The sequence below is a fragment of the Myxocyprinus asiaticus genome, chromosome 5, assembly GCF_019703515.2.
Source record: "Myxocyprinus asiaticus isolate MX2 ecotype Aquarium Trade chromosome 5, UBuf_Myxa_2, whole genome shotgun sequence".
In the NCBI taxonomy this organism is placed as follows: domain Eukaryota; kingdom Metazoa; phylum Chordata; class Actinopteri; order Cypriniformes; family Catostomidae; genus Myxocyprinus; species Myxocyprinus asiaticus.
In genome coordinates this window covers 34273831-34295951 of record NC_059348.1, presented here as the reverse complement: position 1 = coordinate 34295951, position 22121 = coordinate 34273831, and the positions used below count along the sequence as shown (strand labels likewise).

Sequence of the window (22121 nt, the reverse complement as noted above, 5' to 3'; positions counted from 1 at the left end):
TTCTATTTTTCAGGTTATAACAATGTCATTCAACATGCTTTTTCAACAAGTGCAAATTGCAAAACTTTATACTTTACATCTAAGAACAAATGTATCTCTTTACCTAGATCGAAATCTTTTTACTTAAAAAATCTTATAGGGCTACCATGTCAAACTCAGGTTATGGCAAGAATATGACATTTCTGGTAGCCCTATTACAACTTCACCACTGCATCTTCTTTTCACACAGGGATTTTATTCTTTGTAAAATCACTTTTAAATATGTGTTTAACCATATAATTTATACCACTCCAGAACAGTGTCAATTTAAACATGAACAGCAGACACTCTCAGAACAAACAGAACCATGAAATTAAACAGTTTCAGCCACTTGCTTTAAATATAGACACACGTTTATTCATGGTGATACCGACACATTTCATTTTGATTGATCTGAGCAATTAAAACTGATGTTTTTTGTTTTTACTATTTTTAAGTGGATGTGATAATGTGAGAGTGTGTCTCTGGTGTTTGGTGTGTGTGCATGTTTGATTGGGGAAAGGAGAGAATGTTGGCTTACCATGAGGAAACTGGTTCCTGTGAGAAATTAGTGGATTAGGGGAGTGTGAAATGTCTCACAAGGCTGAGAGGCCTCTCTGGCCCTTGAGTTTGGAGAAGTCAGAGTGCTCTGTTCTAAATTATGTTTGCATCTAGATTCAGGGGTCTAAAAATTAAAGGTGCACTCAGTACGTTTTTGCTCGTGTCATCTTGAGCTTACAGTGACACCTAGGTGTGTGGATGCAGCATCAATCAAATTCAAGTTTTCGGTTCAAAAGTTTTCGGTTACAGAAGTCATTGTAGAAATTCACTATTCACAATCAGCCATGATTAATTTAATCCAAGAGTGAAAGTGTCCAATAACAAGACAGTTACTGAGATTAAGCCAGTAGTATTCAGCTGGTCATGTGATTCTAAAATGGCAGCCCCCATGAGCATGCCTCTGCCCCATGAAGAATAAAACAGCTTTTATAAGGTTACTGATATGACTAATCCTCATCTCATGTGAGTGTTCATGATTTTATACATATGTTTCAAAATTACAATTATTTCTTTAGGGGTAAAACTTTTTTAATGGGGAAAAAATTACTGAGTGCACCTTATTAAGTAAAATATCAGACTTATTTAGACTGCCACTCTCAAGCTTCTGTTTGCTGAGGTTTAATTCTTTTTCAGTGACTTTAGAATTACATTAAGGCCTACTGACAAGTACAGATAGAGGGCATTCTAAAAATGAAATGTAATGATGTATGTGGGAATTTATGCAGATGAAAAAAGAAAGTTTGGGGATTATGTCTACTGCCCCCAAAAGCTACTTAAATACTGAAGGTCAAGCACTTTTCTATACAGTACCTCATTTTGTTAGGGTTAGGGTTTCTATCATTTGTCCAAACTAAATTCCCAGAGAAGCCATGAAATGTCAAATAGCACAAAACATTGGTATGAATGAAAAACTATTCAAATTACATGAATTAGACCCTAAAAAAACCTAATAGTATTTGTTAAGATCTGAGATCTGTTAAGGCTTTTGTGGCAAATTTAAGAAAAAAATGAACAAATGTATGTTATTTTGTATGGGAGTCAAAAAATAGCTTTGACTAAGATCCTTTAAGCACCAACATGATCACATGGGAAGTCCGCATGTTGTTTGTGAGAGTTCCAGTACCCTAGGATTGGCCAATTTATGCCGACTCACTGACAAGCGCCATCTCCCATCAGACATATTTGCATTAGCTCCAGTGTGTTTACCATCCCTTGTGGCCAAAAGTGTTTGCCTTAGCAGCATGGGAGACATGTGTTTGGGCCAGCATTGAAACCACGCAGTAATCACGTTCGCATAATCTGTGACGTCGAGTGCCTTTTGGATGTTGCGATTTTCTCTCTAACATTAAGTTTTTAAATGGTTAGGTTTAGGTTTGGGGGTTACAGTTTATAAAATATGCATTCCTCTCCTCTCCACAGCCAATACAGCAGAAAACAACTCGCTTTTGGCACCCCTCCATGAACATTACACACGGAAACTCCAACTAGGTATAGCTGCTGGCTGGAGACCTCCAAATGCGGACAAAATCTCCAAAAGCAGGTGTGGTTATTACAACAGGAGGCTTGGTTACTCCAAAAGGGGAGGTTAAAGGTGGAGTAAGCGATTCCTGAGAAAGACTGTTGATATTTGAACTCAACAGCCAAAAAACTACACCTCCCTTCAGTGCTCCTTCAAAAGCTCCACCCCCCAAATTCATGCACACGCAATAGTGTTGTGTGGATCGGTCTGATCCACTTTGTTTATTTTCCCATTTACATAACCAGGGCTGTGTACAAACACCAAATTTTTGTTTCAGCGCACACACAGAACGGATAGCTAGCGGACCATGAAGAGATATTCGCAGAATTTGACAAAAAGTGTATTGGATTAAAATTGCTTTCTCTACATTTAAGGTTAGGGATAGGGTTAAGTAAGGGGCTCCCTATATCTTTAATGGCTGTGGGTCGCAGAACGACCCGCCCCTCCTTCTCGTCATCGTTGTCCTGTCTCTGAGGGCCGTCCTTCAGCCAGGCTCATGATAGGAGTGGGCAGGAGAGAGAAAGGGCGCATAGTTAGTCAGCCTCAATTGTGTGTTTAGCCTCATCACCGCTGCCAATAAAACTTAGAGCGCACCTCTTCTCAGGGATCCGGCTTCTATTCCCATGTGTGCACACACTGGCATCCTCGCAGGCCTATGATCATAGTGGGGAGGCTTAGGCCGAGATAGATGCATCGCCAGACCCGCTCCTCAGACTCTTTGCGCAAGTTAGATGTGTCGCCTGGGGAGAACAGCACGCGTCGTGGCTGACAGGCTAGAGGCTGGGCCGCCTTCCCCTCACACCTGCTGCGGGCCTGGGAAGACAGGCCGCTACCAACACCGCCGCCCCACGGATCCAGGTGGGGAGTGCATGCGGCCATCAGATCCCGCTCATGCCTGGGCCATTCCTCGGACACTTCCCTGCCCTTCATTTAGCCCCATCTCATCGGGAGGATCCCCCTTTATTTTGAACACTATTCCCTCTGGACACTCTATTTTCCCCTTTTTATGAACATTTTATGTTTATTATTATTTTTAATAAATGCCTCTCAGAGGCTTGATGCCACAGCCACTGTGTTTGTCTCTTGCTCACCCCACCACATGGCGGTTTGGAGCTTCCGCCCCTTTTTGGAGCAATGTCTGCAGCTATATCCTAATCAGAAAATGGAGCTCACACGTGCCCATACGGCCAACAACACTTACCGCTTTGGCCGCTGGGGGCAGTGTTTTGCATTTTGGTAAGCTCAGACCGATTTTAGCTACAGAAAAGTCAACCTACTGTTTCCGATTTCACTGTGAGATCAGTCTGAAAGCACATTTATGGCTACTTGCAATAATAAATGAGCTCTTATTTAAATTATTGTTTTGCTGACAAAATATGCTTTTCAGAGAAAATATGACAACAGTAAACACCAATAGTTGCCCAGGAGACACTAACCATTTTTATTCTATTAACACTGATGCATTGAAATGTAAAGATTATTTATTTTTATTTATTCTTTTTAGCTTCTGACCGAAGATCAACTTATGTGAAAAATGTGTTATTTCCATCTGCTGAATAGTAAGTTGTATGTTAGGCACTGGAGTGACCATACTCCCCTGTGGACGTTATACCCTGGAAAAAACAACAGTAGAAGGAATTAAAGGAAGAAGAGTTTTCACATTGTATGCATGTGTAACGGGAGCCAGCTGGTACATGATAGCTGTGCGGTATGTGTAAACCTCACTCCCATGGCCTCAAGAGGCGCACTAGCGACTGAAACTAGGGGCTGTAGCCTTTAGCCTCCTCGTTAGTGCGCCTGCCTCTCATGCCAGAGACCCCAGTTTAAATCCCGCTCGAAGCGGGTCGAGTAGAACCACGGGTACAGTTACACATGTATTAGTGTATGTTTATAGGCTAGAAGAAATACTCAAACTCACAGTGCTGTAAATGTGATTACAAACAAAGTTTCTATCAAGCTCATCATCTTCAAGTATTGATTCCCTGCAAAGAAAAAAAGTTAGTCTCCCTCTGTTCATTATACACTACCGGTCAAATGTTTTGAAACACTTGACTGAAATGTTTCTCATGATCTTAAAAATCTTTTGATCTGAAGGCGTATGCTTAAAAGTTTGAAATTAGTTTTGTAGACAAAAATATAATTGTGCTACCATATTAATTTATTTCATTATAAAACTTAAATGTAATTAAAAAAAAAAGTTTTTGAAATTGATGACTTGGACCAAATAATAAAGAAAAGCAGCCAATAAGTGCCCAACATATAGATGGGAACTCCTTCAATACAGTTTAAAAAGCATCCCAGAGTGATACCTCAAGAAGTTTGTTGAGAAAATGTCAAGAGTACATTTCTGAAAATTCTAGGCAAAGGGTGACTACTTTGAAGATGCTAAAATATAACACAGTTGCTAAAATATAACACAGTTTTGATTTATTTTGGATTTTGTTTAGTCACAACATTATTCCCATAGTTCCATTTATGTTATTCCATAGTTTTGATGACTTTACTATTATTCTAAAATGTGAAAAAAAAAAAAAAAAAAAAAAAAAAAAATATATAGATAGATAGATAGATAGATAGATAGACAGATAGATAGATAGATAGATAGATTGATTGATAGATATAGATATAGATATAGATATAATAAAGAATGAGTAAGTGTTTCAAAACCTTTGACCGGTAGTGTATATGTTATCAACATTATCATGAAATGACCAACACATACTGTACCTGTTAGCACTTCTCTTCTTATTAAGCACAAAAAGGGCAGCACCAACAGTAAAAATTACCAAGAGTGTCACTCCCACTCCTACCCCAATGCCTACAGCTAAACAAACCAACAAAATGGACTGTAAGGTGCTTCAGGCTTTGACAAGTCACACTTTACAAAAAAATATAATGAATTTCTGATGAATGTGTGAGCCTTAAGTATATAGCATTATACTTAAGGCATTAAATCACTTAGATCACTTACTATCAGTATGGTTTGGAGGTGCAGAGGTGGGGTTTGTGTCACAAGGCCCAGGGATGATGTGAACATCATCAATAGCTACATTTCCTTTGGTACCAGCTCCCTTCAAGAACTGAAAAATAAACTGTGGGAAGAGAAGGAACTAATGTTGAAATTGAGTGGTTTTGAGTGAATTTAAAACTGTAAGTAAGTGGTTCAGGTTCCAAAAATAGAAGCATGAATGAAAAGTAGACTGAGACCCTATCATAACTAAAATGGACCAAAATGAGATCTGAGCTCACATTTAAGTCCAGGGACAGTGTGAATGAAATGTGAACTGGGTTTTTTGACCAACATTAACAGAATCAGCAACATCTACACTTTGATCCAGTGAATTCTGCATGATACTGATTAAGAGTGGTTTCATACCCAGAAAGACTCTCTGTATTCCACATAGATGTTGCTTTTCCTCCACACATCTCCCTGATCTCCTGACTCTGTCCATACTATCAGGCCAAGCTTATTCCCACGTTCATAAATACTCCTGGGAAAGAAAGAGTCTCCATGAATTGTGATTCACAAATACATTTACATATACATACAGTAAATGGTGTTTTTGTTTGTTCTTTACCTGTTATTAATGTATAGATTGAGCGTCCCAACATTGTAGCCATAGATATGATACCAGAATATGAAACACTGCCCCCTGCTGTCAGGAGTGAATATCTCACTAAGGATCATGGCAGTGTCTCCCCAGACACCCACAGAGCTGTCCACATAAAGGTAATAACCTACATACAAGCACATCAATCCACAGATACAATTTTTGAACCTAATACAAATATCAGATATTTCTATATATGTACTGCAAACATTCACTGTTATGACCAGGTATTTAAAACGGATATGATTTTTATTTCGGTTCGTTCTAAGGAGAAACTGCAATTTTTCATTTCGTCTCTGGCATACCGTGGCCTATTTTCCAAATGGTAACTGGTTAAAAAAATTTTTTTTTAATTAAAATAACGGTTAAAAGGTTCTTTTTAAAATGACACTACTCTGTGCTAATTGTGGGTGATATTTCAGTTACAGTGTTGCCAGATCTCACAAGAGCAGGCCTGGAAAAAAGCACACACACACACACACACACACAAAAAAAAAAAAACTTTAAAGCGACCTACAATGCCATAATGAGCGAAAATAGGCGATTTATTTTTTTTCCCATGTGGGACTGATCAATTATTAAATAATATATTTTTAATAATTGTGTCCATAATATTAAATACATCTTACAGAGAACACATGCACAGGCCATGTTCTTCTGGAGCTAATACTTTGTTTTCCAAAGTTTTCACTCCGGAACAATTAAAAGGGAATTTGTTAATGTTTTTGGTTACGTTCTACAAAAAAAAAAATATTTTCACTCTTTGAACCATTTCTAGTCGCTTGTTACTGCATTATAATGAACCTCAGACAACTCCTGCAGCTCACCTGTGGTAGAGTTGGTGGTGTGGTCCACACTGGGGCCTGTGTGATTTGCAGTGCCTGCTTGGGCTCTGAGCCAGTCTGCATCATCCACCTCTAACAGATTCATCCAGCTGCAAACATTTTCCTCAAAGTCACATTGTCCTGAAGGAGTACAGGGGCCATTGGAAACCTGCACATCATCAAACGCTATGGCTCCCTGTTCGCTCTCGCCTGTAATCCCCTCCACCACAATCTGTAAAGAGATCTATTAATGAGGACACTCCTGCAGTTCCACAACATTAAACTCAAGTGTACGGCTTGTAGTTTATTGGGCAAATTTGTGCAAGTGATCTATGACTGCTGTGCCAACAATTGACAGCCTTTGCCTATGAGTAACTTGTGGCAGAGTTTTGAGACTCTCTATTGCTCTATTTGCAATAGTGTGTTTGTAATGCTGAAATATGGACTAGACTCTTCGATCTGCCAACAGACTCAAAGCTGACTCTGGAACTCACCCTATAGTTTGATCCTGAGAGAGTTAGTGGAGTCTGGGCAAACCTCCACATTCCCCCCTGTCCTCCAGATTGGGTCACCTGCAAGGACTGATCTTTGTCAGAGAACTGTTGATACACATTTAGGGTCCCAGTGCCTTTTCCCTCCATGTAATACCACAACTGGATACACTTGGCATCACCTAATGAAACAGAATCCAACAACATGCTTTAAGGTTTGTTGTATAATATGGAGAAAATGCAATTACCCCGCCTCCTTTTCTGATTACTTATTTAACTCAATGTATTAAATATAATATTTTGATTACAAGAGATACATAAAACCTTGATTGAACTGCTGTTATATGTAAAATATGTTATACATTTAATCAAAGAATGTAAAATTTGTTACCCATTAACGTTGTATGTAATAAATAAGTTTAATAATTTATTATACAGTTAAGACCGGTGTACATGTTGCTGCATATAGTGCATGTCTGAACATGTTTTACAGATGAAATGTCAGCAAGATGAAGACAGAAGAGCAGAGAAAGAAGATAAAATAAATTAGATTATTGACCCAGGTGCAAGAAGATGACTGCAGAGAGTTGAATTTAAGGTCAAGGACGTTGGAGACGGTTGATCTGAGAAAGTCCTGAAAAGACCAACTGACGAGACATGTGGGGAAGTGCCTGTTCAAGAGATGGCTAATTTATCTATAAAAGGCTGATGAAGAGATTAGAAGATCAGATGCTATCACACTTGTGCAGTATCTCCGATGCTAGAATTCATTGTTGATTTTGCCTTTGAATTTTTTTGATGATTATTTGGTTTTGTACTTTTTACTTACCTATATTTTGATTGCTAGAACAATTGTAACCAATAAAACGATTTTTATTGATTGCTAAAAAATTGCCTACTAAGGCTTTTATTTTAATGTTTTAAGTTTGTGAGCCAGAACATACTATGAAGGAGTCTTCTGACCAGGCTGTAAGTATAATTTATGCTTATAATTTAGGCCAGATTCAATTTACTTTACCTAACCTGACAATAATAAAAAATAAGGTAGAAAAGTGTTAATTTATGCACCGCATAACAGGTTGAAGCAAGAATTTTTACCCAGTGAAAATGGTCTATTCATCAAAGCTGTTCTGTCCCTAAAGTTACATATTTACACATATTTTAGAGTTAATTGGAAAAACATTGTTCTTTCTGACCTGCAGGCAGCAGAGGAGAGGTAATTCTGGCACTTTTTCCTTGCACATGGTCAGACGTGGTTTCCATATAAAAGTAATATCCACTCGCTGTGTTGGTTGTATGGTCAAAGCCAGGTCTAGACTTTGAGGATTTAGATTTTAGACTATTTCCTGACACTCGAATCCAGTCCAGGTCATCATCAGTCTGTTGAATCCAGCCACAGTCTCCCTCTTCAAAGTCACAAAGACCCACTGAAACAGTAATGAGTGTTTTAAGCAATAGCTATATACATAAGGTCATTTATATAAAGGTGCACTCAGTAATTAATTTCCTCATTTAAAAACTTTTACTTCTAAAGAAATGAATTGTAATTTTGAAACAGATGTATAAAATCATAACCACTCACATGAGATAAGGACTCTAGTCATATAAGTAACCTTACAAAAGCTCTTTTATTCTACATGGAGCAGGGGCGCCTTGTGGGGGCAGCCATATTAGCATCACATGACCAGCCGAATACTACCTGCTTAATCTCAGTAACTGCCCTGTTATTAGACACTTTCACTCATGGATTAAATGAATCCTGGTTTACTGTGCATAGTGAATTTCTGCAATGGCATTGGTAACATAAAACTCCTGTGTTTGATTAAGCAGCATCCAGGCCACTAGGTGTCAGTGTAAGCCATACTTTGACATCTTTCAAAAAATTACTGAGTGCACATTTAACCAGTTCAATAATGTACATTTTCAAACTGTAAATGTTAAAGTACATTGTATGCTGTTTGCATGCTGTCCATAAAGTTTTATGATTAGTAAATTAAGATCCATTTTATTATGTTATGTTTGTTATGTTATATTTAATCAAGTTGCCTTGACATGATTAAAACGCCCTTAATATGTCACCAAGCTTTAAAGTCTGAGACTGAAAATTGTATCTATATGTATGAGTTAGACATCGGGCCCCATTTTAAAGCACAGCGTAATGTGATAAGAAGTCAATGGGCATGGCTGGCCATGAAGTTTTTGTATTTTCGTGCATGCATGAGCTAAGTGGAAAATGTGGTTTTCGTCAGGACAAGGATGTATGCTCCGTTAAATTATAGAGAATGTAAGTATTATGAATCATATTGCTCAAGTGACACAAATCATGGCTAGGATTAATAGTGATTGTATCAGCCTTTCAGGTAAGGCTGTGGATTATTTGCACACACTTCACTTCTACCAGTCTATTTTGCTTTAAAAATTACACTAATTTATTAAAACACACACACACACACACACACACACACACACACACACACACACACACACACACACACACTCTCTCACAATATATTTCTAAATTCAAATTACACTTCAAATGAAATGAAAACATAATCAAAATAACGATACAAAATCCAATACAACCACCTCCCGTAAAATCCAAACAAATTACCCTCTCCAATTTCTTCAACCGAACTCTTTTGCAGTGACTTTAAAATCACTCTACTATGACAACAGGTGAAAAAAATATTGATACAAATTAGATCATAAATACAACTGTAAATTTAAACATAATAATAATAACTGAAAAATAAACCATTACCTCTATACGTTTTGTTACATAAAACGGCTTTATGTAATAATTTTATGTTCCATTATATTATATTATATATGAGTTTGGACATGAACTTTATTACTACCTGCTGGTGGAATCACCAAACTGCAAATGTAGGAACTGAATTTAGCAATGAAAACAGACTTGATTCAGAAATGTCTTAGCGCAATTACCTATTTCTCAGGAAATTCGCAAATTGCACTTTTCGGCACATTAACATACAATACACACACAATTTGCATGCATACACCCCACAGATAGCGCAAACACACCCACCCATGCCCATTTGGCACGAACAAATGTGCTTAGAATTAATGCTCTCATAGGGCCCATAATATTCCAGCTGTTCCAAATGTTTATGGTGCAAGCATGGATGAAATTTCAACAAGGCAACATAAAAAAAAAAAAAATACACAGCACACTAGGCTATGTTGTTAATTACCTGTGGGAGCACAGGCACCTTTAGTGACTGATAAATCATCAATAGCAATGTGCCCGGCCAGTCCTCCTACTGAAGCTTCAATTAATATCTGATGAACTTCCTGCAGTTTCACATGACTTTGGGCCTTATGCCACACATTCCCCTGAGACCCCTGTCTCTGCCACATCTAGAATTTGAAGCACAGTAAAAACATTTTTCACTCCTTATTTATGTGACAAAAGAAACCAGACATGTACCCTGAAAATGTTATTCTGGCCAATTCTTCTAGTCTTGTCTTACCAATGATATGTGATTGGATGAAATGTCATAAATAGACATTCTTAGCAAGCCCACAGTTGCTCCAAACATGTGATACCAGAATGTGAAGCAATAGCCATCAGGTCCAGTTGGGGGAGACAGCTGAGACTTCAAATGAGCCATATCGCCTGTTCTGCTGTCATTTGAGCTCTTGATGTACAAATAATAGCCTGTAAAATAACACAAGACTCACATAAAGTAGACAAATGTGATGATTGAGCTGGTAATGATACAGTGGAAATGGTCGCTGACTCACCCTTTCCACTGGTGTGGTCTCCCGAGGGACCGGTGTTTGGGGTCTCAGTTAGTCCACTCCATCTGAGCCAGTCTAGGTCCTCTGCAGCTCCCTGGACCCACCCACACATATCCTTCTCAAAGGAACATGTGGCCAAGGAAAAGTCTAGTGTATAGCAGAAGGGAGACATGATTTCATAATGTGGATAACGTTCTGTTCACTCTAAGCAAAATATTTTACTCATATTTTAAAATGTATAAAAAGTCACTTTATTTAGCTTTATTCATTAATATACAACGCAATGGCTAGGGTGATATCTTGATCTATTTGATCAAACTTGTTTTATATTGAAGAACAAGATTGTTTTACATTTCTGATCCGTCTCTGACTCTGTACATGCTTCCAACTAATTTCTCACTAGCTTCCCTACCTGGAGGTTGGTTGTCTTTCTCACAGTCGTGGAAGGAGATATCATCCAGGGCAATGGTCCTAGTAGTAGTAGGCAAGGAATCATCCAGTTGGAGCAAGGTCTGGCTGATAAAGATGATCTTAAATAGGATGGGACACAGTGTAAATATGTACATAGTCATGCCAAAACTTGCCTGAATATGTTTGCAATTCAAGACAGGGATCCTAGAGGATTCATACATAAAGATGAGGCATATGATTGCAAAATAATGCAGAACTGTGTAGTGTGTAAATGCTTTACATCTCTTACACATCCACACTGACATACCCTATAAGGCTGTTCTTGTTTGCCCAGTGGTAAGTGTTCTGGGAGCCATTGAGTTGAACTGCTGATGGATCTGGACCAAAGTATCTTTCTGCCCTCCTCTCCCTTCACTAGGAGCACACTGAGATTGCCTGAACTTCCTGCACCCATGTGGAAGTGAAACCTAGTGTGTACGAAAACAAACAAAAAGTAGGAACATGGTAAAGTGTTGTTTTCACAAAAGCTACATTAACTTCCAAAGTCACTTTGATATTTTTTCTTCGATTTCAGTGGCATTTTTACTTTTATGAGAGGGCATATTTCTTTTAGCGTTTATTATTCTACCAAATTTCCCAACAATAACCACGTCATAGTAGTTCAATCACATTCAACACTTGCCTCTGAGACAGCAAATACAAATATCTGATATCAGAGGCTGTGGAGGTCACATATTTCAATATTATGAAATATGTAACATTACATAACAGAAATGAAATACAGTATATAACACATACAGTATATATTATATAATATATAGGTCCACCCCTATTTTAAATATCTGGTGCATCTATGTCACTTTGGTGGCATTTTCACCTCAAACGATGGTTAAATTCCGACACACACTGTAGTGCACAGTACTTTAACAATCATGTTGATGTAATATGAGGCCATTCACTTGTCTTACCAATTTGTAATGGCGTAATTATGAATGAACTCACAGAAACTGGCAGTATGCAGAGCTGATTGGCAGGGATGGGCTCTGGAACACAGCCTCATTCTTAGATGGCTCCATGAAATATGTCTGCATGTAGTGCCCTGTAGAAAAGTGAAGGGAAAAGGAAAAATGTGAATGATATTTACTTTGATATGTTATTCTTTATAGATTGGTCTAGCATAGCATTACCTGATCCAGTGGTGTGGTCAGGGGGCAGATCTGTGGTGTTAGTGGCCTGTACCCAATGCCACTTGTTAGGACCTACACTTATATCACTCCATTGGCAAAGTCCATTCTCAAAATTACATGGACCTAGAAAGATATAAGACCAAAACGATAAATAATAAAAGAGCATTCTTCCAAAAAACAGTTTTAAGGAGGCAGAACCAATGCACTCACCGCAGGTTTCTTCATCTTCCCCTTGTGGGCAGTCTAAGACATAATTACACTGGGCACCTTCTGCAATGCATTTAATGCCACCAGACCGCCAGCAGTAAAACTCATTCTCCTGAATTTGACAAACAACGATACAGTTACAGAGCAGCTTAAAACAGAGTATGTAAAATATTGTCACATCAGCATTGCACTGTGTGGCAGCTGAAATGCCCTGACCTTGCAGGGACTGATTGATGGAGAAGTTGAAGGAGCAGCAGATGTCACTGTTGTCGTTGATGGTGTTGCAGTTGATGGTGTCGTTGTTGAATCAGGTGTGACTGGCAGCTGGCTGTTGTCAGGATCGTGAGCACATGTCACAGAGAAGGAAATATCATCTACCGCTATCTGTGCTGTATGAGCCTCACCATTTCCCACATACTGGAAAACAATCTGAACATAAAAGACAAAAGCAGATGTTAGTCAGAATGTTTGTCTCAGTCACAATTTACTTTAATTACACCTTTCTTTCCATACTATAAAAGTGAATGGTGACTGTTGCAGTTAGTCCCTAACAGTCTAACATCACCTTTTGTGTTCCACAGAAGAAAGAAAATCATACTGGTTTGGAACAACACAAGAGTGAATAAATGAAAACAGAATTGTAATTTGTCACAACTTACCTATTAAGATAAAATAAGTAAGTACATATATTAAAATGTTAGTCTGACCTTACTCTTAACCGAGGAGGAGAAGGTGACCTCCGCTCTGTGCCAGCGGAAGCTCTGTGTCACAGTACTGTCCCAAAGTATACTGTCATCATCTCCATTATGAAGGGTCCTTAGTCTGACAACTAGCCTGGCAGCAGTACTGTTACCTTGACAATAGTGGTAGAACCTCACCTGCAAGAACATAACAGAAACTTGGGAAAATGTTTTCATCCAGTGAGTGTGTTATGCATCAATACATGTGAGAAAAGCAGTCTCATTATTTGTGTGGCATATGACTACATAATAACTCACAGTGCAATCAGAGCTGGGCAGCAGGGTGCTGGAGATGATCTCTGCTGTTTGAATCTCACTCAGCTCATGTGCTGGAGTAATGTAATGACCTGGAACATGCCACATCCATTTCATTAAAAAGGAGATTACTATGCCTAGTCACAGTATAGAAATCGCATCAAACATACAGACTTTAAATTACAGGTGCAGTAATTACAACACACATGTGGTTATGTTATATACTGTATGTGTTATATTGTAGGTTAAATGATATATAATTTATTCTATGACAGAACTTGTGTGATAAGTTATAATAATTTATACTAATAATCTATTGTGCATGCTTAATATTGAGGAATCTTTGGAGTACCTGCTGCTGTGTTGCGGGTGTGGTCTCTTGGGGGTCCATGCTTAGGCCAGGCCTGTTCTCCCTTCTGCAAAATCCAGCCAGTTTCCAAGTAACTATTCTCCCATGAGCACATGCCTTGCTCAAAACTGCAGCGCTGCTTATAACCCTTTATATCTGTCCAAACAAAAGACAAGACGTTCGGGTATTTTCTAAAAGCTGATTCTATGCTACTGTGCTTGAGATTTCAGATCTGTTAAAAGATACAACTCATCCTTGCTTTTGCTGCTAAAAACCAGAGTATCTTACACTTTGAGACCCTGACTGATCCGTGTTTCTGATAGTTTAAACAGACATCACACTTAAAGTTCTCAGCCCAACAGTGACAATTTTGCTTTATCATGAAATAAACCCACAGTCATACCACAGAGCTCCTCATCCGTGCCATCACCACAGTCATCGCTGTAGTCACACACTCTGTTTGGCTCCACACACACACGGTTGGAACATGTGAACAGGCTCTCTTGACAAGATTCCTGTGGCTCTGAAGTTGAAGACAAGAAATAATGGACAGATGGATGATGGACACATTGTATGTCTTGGCCTATCACATGCCCTGGTTAACGTTTTTTTTTTTTAAGATGAGGTGTTCAGCAGAATGTTAGCTTCAGTCACCATTCACTTCCATTGCATCTTTTTTTCCACGCACTGAAAGTAAATGGTGACTAAGTTTGTCATTCTGCCTGACATCTTTTGTGTAACACGGAAGAAAGAAAGCCATACAGGTTTGGAACAATATTAGGGTGAGTGAATGATGACCAAAATTATATTTTTGGGTAAACTATCACTGTTTCAAAATTACTTAATGGGTAAGAAATTAGTTAATGCAACATAATAGGTGCATCTCAAACCGCACACTTCTGCAATAATCTACGCCATTTTGTAGTGTAGTGTGTGTAGTATGTTAACCCTGAAAATACAGCAAAAAGAAGTGTTCTTTAAGTACCGGATGATGCACTTTTTTAACCGTCAATACAGAGTGTGGAATTTTGGACACTTCCTGCACTCAGCACACACAGCTTGCCGTCCATAACGGAAGGGGCGGAGTTACCTGGCTGCACTGCTGGTCTGACAAATCAGTTGTAAATAATGAAGAATGTAGCAGCTAGCGAAACTTCAGTGGAGACAGCACCTTGCAAATGTGAGTTGAATGCTTTACCATCACACCAAGCTGTGTGAATATGTACGTTGGTTAAGATACAAATGTTGAACTGGGGTTGACTAACGCGCTAAAACTAGCACCAACACATCACGTGCGCTTGAAACGTCACTTCCGTCAGCTGTTAAATGGTGAATGCTTATGTGTAGTAAAAAATAAATAAAAATAAGTGTTCCATTTGGGACGATACTACACCAAAATTCATACACCACATGGCTGAGTGCATAGTATATTTTATAAGTGCATTGCATAGTAGTGTACAGTGTGTTGTTTGGGACACAGCTTATGTTTGAACCTGCCTGGAAGAGTGCAGTTCAAGAAGGCAATGTCATCTATAGCAATGTCCCCGAGCTCGCTGTAGGTTCTGGTAGCCTCAAAGAGGAGAGTGAAGACCTGATGGGTGCGACCCACACCCAACTCTGCCCGATGCCACTCATCTCCGTGGTTACCAGTCATCCACCACAGGGGCATCCTCCTTGGGCCCTCTTGGAAGAACACTTTCAGTTCCCCAATGCCTGGTAAATACAAGAGGATCCAAATATCTTCTAGGATCTACAGTATACATCTTTTGATATTGCCAAAAATACTCTACTTTAGGTGTATGATCATTTAACACTTCATAACATAAGTAAGTCTTACCCTCTCCATTCATGTGGTAGTAAAACTCAAACAAACACTTATTGCTGGCCTCTTTCATAGTGGGACTCTGTAGAGCAGCATAGCTGTTGTGGTCACCATTGCTGGCTTCTACTGCCATGTACCAGCCTATGACATGTACATCAAAAATATTTTGAGCACATAACCTCTTTATTTAAATTAGGATTTTTTCCCCCCATGTAACATTGTGTTTTTGCACTACATATGAGAAAATGAGAAAGGAATAGTGGTTTTCAGGATAGTGAGATTGTACCCATCTCTGTGCCAGTGGTGTGATCCACCGAAGGGCCAGTGTTGGCAGTGGTTGTACCATTCTGGTCCCGCTTCCAAACAAACTGCCCAACACTCATATCTTTCCATTCACAGGTGTCTGCCTCAAAGTGGCACCCAACAAATACTCCACTTTCCACACTGATATCTGAATGTGTCAATGAAAATAGAGATGGTAAGACATAGTAAACATGCCTCAAACAAATCTTACTTTCCTGAAAGAGATACTTTTCACCCCAGCTACATTAGTCATATAGAAAGTGTAGATTTTTGTAGTATTGCATGGTAAGCAGCACTAATTGTAATCAACATTTTTTATTAGAAGGATGTTTTACCTTTACATGGCCCCTTTGTCACTCTTATGTCATCAACTGCAATGAATCCTTCATTGCCCACTTGAGATTCTATGTAAATCTGATATACCAGGTATAAAACAGTTAAACAGTGTATATTTACAAATAAATTATGTGATATACAGTTCTATATTGGAGAGAGACTCTAAAATATATGGGTATTTCATACCTGAAAGGGTCTGGTCTCAGTCACTGTGGTAAAGACATATGTCCAGTTGTTCCCGATGGCCCGTGTTTCAAACAACAGTTGTTGCTCTGTTGCACCTGAATCTAATAAAACTCTAAGGATCCCTGGGTCACTGCCAATAAGAAAGTACACCTTAAAATCTTCATTAATACCTCACAGTCAAGCAATGTAAGAGTGGATCTTTGTAGTAAAAGTAAATAGTGGGAAAAGAGAGTAAGAGTCATTCAAGGTCATTCAGAGTCATGTGTGTCATTCAGACCTGCCATTCATTTGGTACCAGAACTCGAGACACGAATCAATGGTATGCAGGATCCTCTCTGATATCAAAACTGATCTTTTGTTTCGATCTTGTGTGTTCTTCTGAAATGGGCTCAACAGAAACTTTCCTGGAAGAGGAACATGAAAAACCACAGATAAACATCCCACTGTATACACCAGAAGTCCAAATCCAGCTGTGAATTTTCTCATCAGCTATCCTGCTATTTCTTTTGAAATTTTTGCTATTCCTTTTCTCACTACATTAATTTATTAATTCATCTAAATATATTCTTGCAAAATGCTTAAGAACAAGAAAGCACTCCAGATAACAATGGCATAATAAAATGGCATATCAAACAGAAATCTGTGTTCTTCAGTAACTTAAACTGTTGAGGCTGCTGCCATATTGGTTCTTTTTACATAACGTCACGACTTTCAAGTTGGAGCTTTCATAGAATTCCGAGTTTACAGTACAACTTTTAATTACAAGTTCTGACACAACGTGAGCTCATAATATCCCTTACAAACTATATCCCTTTTGAAATAACCAGCATTGTTGATCACCAGCACATGTTGTGTTTTGGATGCTGCTCCCCAGCATGCGGTGCCGGTATACTGGATCAGCCAGTCAACCAGAATACTTAACTTGCTGAACCAGCAAACCTCCCCTGATCAACCAACTTCATAAGAAAGACCATGCTGGTTGACCAGCATATTTGTTGGTGAACAACATGGCCATACTGTTCCGTGAGCATGACCAGCATTAACCAGCATAAACCAGCTTGGACCAACATGGACATTCATCAGACTTTTAAGCAGGGAAATCAATGTCTGCTTTTTTCTTCTTTATTCCTCACCATCTGCAGTGTGAGTAGTGTGATCGACCAGAGGACCTTTGTAGTGACCATCTGCATGGATCCAGTCATGTTCATCTGAGACCCCATTAGCAATATTCACCCATGTACACTGTCCTGATTCAAAATCACAACTTCCTGTTGGAGGACAAGCTTCACTTCTAACTGAGACATCATCCAGCAGAACAAATGACTCAGAGTTGGAACTGAGCTCTGCTCTGAATGCCACCTGTATGTGAATGCAAAATTATATTAATAAAGGTAGAACAGTAGCAATTATAGAATTCAAGAAATCAAAATACATGTGTAATGAAATTTTCTTTGTTACTCTCAAAACATTACTTGTAATACAAAGTGAAAGCTGCAAAAGGTGAGGAGAGGAAGAATCAAGGAGAGGAAACTTTATTACCCTTAAAAGGGAATATATTAGAAAATGGTATTAGCAAACTCACCCTGAATTTGGAGGGAGCGGACAAAGTGACCTCTGCTACCTCCCAACCATCAGAGAATGCTCCAGAGAGAGACCAGAGAGCTGGACCAAGCTCCCCATTAAGAAGAACATGCACTGAGAGAGAATCACTTGAGCCTGCAGACAGCCAATACCTACAAACAGCCTTTATCAAAATGCCATACTGAACATATTGTCACAGTTATTCTTGACAAACAAGGTTGAGATAGAACATAACCATAAAGCTGGAGCCATAATGGAGAAAAAGAAAAAAGAGATTATTAATTAAAAGCTAATAGCATACCAGAACTGCACACAAGACTCAGTAGATGGGCTATACTCTGGTGTCAGAAGTTTTGTGACCACTGGTTTCTGAAGCTCAGCTCCCAAGACAGCCATTGAATGACCTGCCACATGATGTAAAAAACACAAGCATATATACAGTACGTATACTGTACACAGTATATATATACAGCCAGGACTGTTGTTATGAGGTTGCTTATGTGTTCAGAGTTGTTTGTAGAGCATTGCTATGTTTTGAGGGTGTTCTGGGTGCTTACTACAGTATGTGGTTGCTGCCTATTACGACAAGTCAAAAGAGCCAACCACCAAATGTTTATTCTAGTCCCTAGATATGGCTTGGGTCCCTCCTTCAGTGTAAGTCTATCAGATTTCATCATGCATTTTATAATTTGCCAGGTGAAAACTGTAAGTCTGACCACTTACTGACAAAAATTAATACTTATGGTTAGGGGTTGATTCAAATACCTAACAATACTATGCGTTTGGGCAATCCTTACAGTAATGCTTGTATTAGCAAAGGGCAAAGACAGTGTCCTACATACACAGGCTATAAAATGACAAGATATGACAGTCATTTGTCTTTCACAAAAAACAAGCATTTATTAGAACACACTTATTCACTCACCAAGTTTAGATCTGTATGTATGGTCAGTGTGACCACTGCTACCATCCACATGGCGCCAGACAGAACTGTCAGTCACATCGTTTTCAAAGCCACATAGTGACAGAGACTCAAATCCACATGGGTCTATAGAAGAGAGATCACATGGGAGGTATCTAACTGATGAGAATGCCTGATCATTAGAAAAGGCAAAAAAGGGCAATGTTTGAAAAGAGACCAACTCACTGTGATCCTCACAAGCCCCTGTAGTCACTCTGAAGTCATCAATAGCTATGAACCCACTGCCTCCGACTGTTCTGTTCCCAGAGAACTTCACCTGTAAAACATGATAGTCATGCTCTGTCTGTAGCTTTGATGGTACAGGTAAATATGTATACAGTAATTCTGGACTTAACCACAGACAACACGTCAGGGGTCTCTCTTACTCGTTGAATATCTGGAGCACTCAAGGACACTTGTGCATTCAGCCATTCAGAAGTCTGTGTGCCACTTCTTGTCCATGCAATGGTTTCCATTGTTTTCTGAAACAGAAAATACTAAAGCTTTCACACTGCAAATATCCATTGCAACAGGAAACAGCAGACAGCAGGTGGAAAAAACAGAAGTGTATTTTTAAAAGAGATCTTTGTACACTTATTATGCATTGCATACATCTTCCACAACCATGCATTCATGACCGTCCTGCAAGCTAGAGAATTGTGCCATACAAATTAAGGTTACAATATTTTTTGGGGTGTGTTTACACAATTATCTGATTTGCATAATTCCTTTAGTGAATGGGGCGCTAAAACAGTACAGACGTTATCAGCGCGTATATTTACATTACGTTTACATTTTGTCATTTAGAAGACACTTTTATCCAAAGCGACTTACAAATGAGACAATTCATACAATTCGTTCTTAGTGTATTCCCCCTTAATACTTCATATCTTGAATATTATTCTAGTGTCCCATACATTTATTCTAGTCTAACTTTGCAATAACATAGATAGAGAATATTGCTAATAGAATAACTATCCATCATACAAACAAGCATTAGCTTCATAAATTTACATTAACAAGATTTGTCATGGTGAACATACCATCTCAAGAAGTAGATCTAAGCTTCCAACAGATGGTCCTAACATGTAATACCAAAATCCAATACAGACATCATTGCTCTGAATGGTCACTGGTGCAGAAATGACTGCTGTCTCACAGATCATATCTCCAGACATATTTGCAATGAGATAAAACCCTGCAAGAGATAAAAAACAGACAGGATGCAGAATGCCAAAATAAAATATAAAGATCAGTCTGCTTTGTCCATTTAAGGCTGAAATAATGAGTCTTACCATTGTCATTTTTTAAGGTGTGGTCATATAAAGGTCCAAGCCATGGTTCGGTGACCTGTCCAGCCATCTGACGGGTCCAATCAAATCCATCTTCTGTCTCCTGGACCCAGTCACACAGTCCTACGAACAGACATCTAGAATTACTATTATCACAGAAGGCTCATAATTACCTGAAACTACCATGTCCACTCATATAATCCAAACTTTTGAAGGTCTTAGCATTGCAACAGCTCTTTATAATGACAGTACAAGTTAAATATGACTTGATAACATTTTCAGTACTATTTATCTTAAATAACTAAGACTCATGTACTGATTTTGCTCCTTTGTCCCTTACCCTCCTGAAAGCTGCAGTCCATGGAGGAGGCAGGTGGAGAGGTGGGTTCGGTTGTGGGTGCAGGTGTGGTTGGGGTCAGGTCAGAGCATTTTGTGCTTCTAATATAGATATCATCCACAGCTATGACTCCTGAGTTGAAGGATGGACGCTTGGCTTCAAACACAATCTGCAAACAGTAAAGTTCAAATCAAATACTGTAAAATATGTTATGGTGTGACAATGTTTTAGCATGTTATTGCTAAATAACATTTCACCTGGTGTTGTACAGATGATGAGTAGTCTACAGTGGCTTGATGCCATACATTCTTCTGATCACCGGTTTGAGTCCACAGAGAATGTAAAGTGCCAGACTCGTTTACATAAACTGTTAGTTGGAGCTCATCTGCAATATTGAAAAGAAAGTATACTGTACAATAAAAGAAAAATCATGGTGTTTATATTACTTAACAAGAATAACACTGTACCTTCTAGCCTAATAAAAGGACAAATGACTCAGTTTAAGCTAATAATACATTAAAATAAATTAAAAAAGAGTCTCCTTCCCAGTAATATTTCATTTTTTCTATGTCTAAAATCCCCTCAAGTTCAAGAGTGAAATTAGGGCATGTTACTCTCTACAAAGATGCTCACCAACATAGGCCCACATATACATATGGTACCAGAACTCCAAACATCCGTAAGATTCAAGCTCCATCACCTCACACTGAAGACGAGCAGTCTGCTCTTCCCAGCTGCTTGAGTCAAAGGCCATGTAGTGCCCTGGGAAGAAGACAAACAGATCTGCAACCTTACTGCCATTCAAATATGTTAGGTGAAGTGAGTTGGTGCTTGGATGTCAGAGCATACCTAACCATCCAAGAGGGAGAGTTGTAATGTTTATGTTACTCTGTAACCTTCCTGGACTGGGTGTGATTTCAAGAGGCATAGCTAATATTTACATAAAAAAGAAAACCCTACTTGTCTTGGTTACAAACAACCAGATAAAGGGTAACATTTTACAATAAGGTTCCATTTGTTAACATTAGTTAATGCATTAGGTATTATGGACAAACAATTAACTACACACACACACACACACACACACACACACACACACACACACACACATATATATATATATATATATATATATATATATATATATATATATATATATATATATATATTTTTTTTTTTTTTTTACAGTATTTATTATTCTTTGTAAATGTTAGTTAATAAAAATACAAATGTTCATTGTTAGTTCATGTTAGTTCATAGTGCATTAACTAATGTTAACTAATACAACTTTTGATTTAAAATTTTTTTTATTAGTATACTGTATGTTGAAATTAACATTAACTAAGGTTAACAAATGCTTAATAA

At 38.5% G+C, this 22121-nt stretch overlaps 1 protein-coding gene across 1 annotated transcript; it reads right to left on the bottom strand.

Moving 5' to 3' along the window:
* Positions 1–3634: 3634 nt before the first annotated feature.
* Positions 3635–10636, bottom strand: si:ch211-106h4.4 (MAM and LDL-receptor class A domain-containing protein 1). The gene is made up of 11 exons (XM_051696940.1): positions 10519–10636; positions 10240–10405; positions 8221–8451; positions 7028–7206; positions 6537–6765; positions 5677–5836; positions 5475–5589; positions 5070–5190; positions 4826–4922; positions 4017–4080; positions 3635–3711 (listed from the first exon to the last, which is right to left on the bottom strand). The coding sequence occupies exons 1-11, from the start codon at positions 10585–10587 to the stop codon at positions 3670–3672; spliced, it is 1473 nt and encodes a 490-aa protein (XP_051552900.1). The 5' UTR covers positions 10588–10636; the 3' UTR covers positions 3635–3669.
* Positions 10637–22121: the final 11485 nt, after the last annotated feature.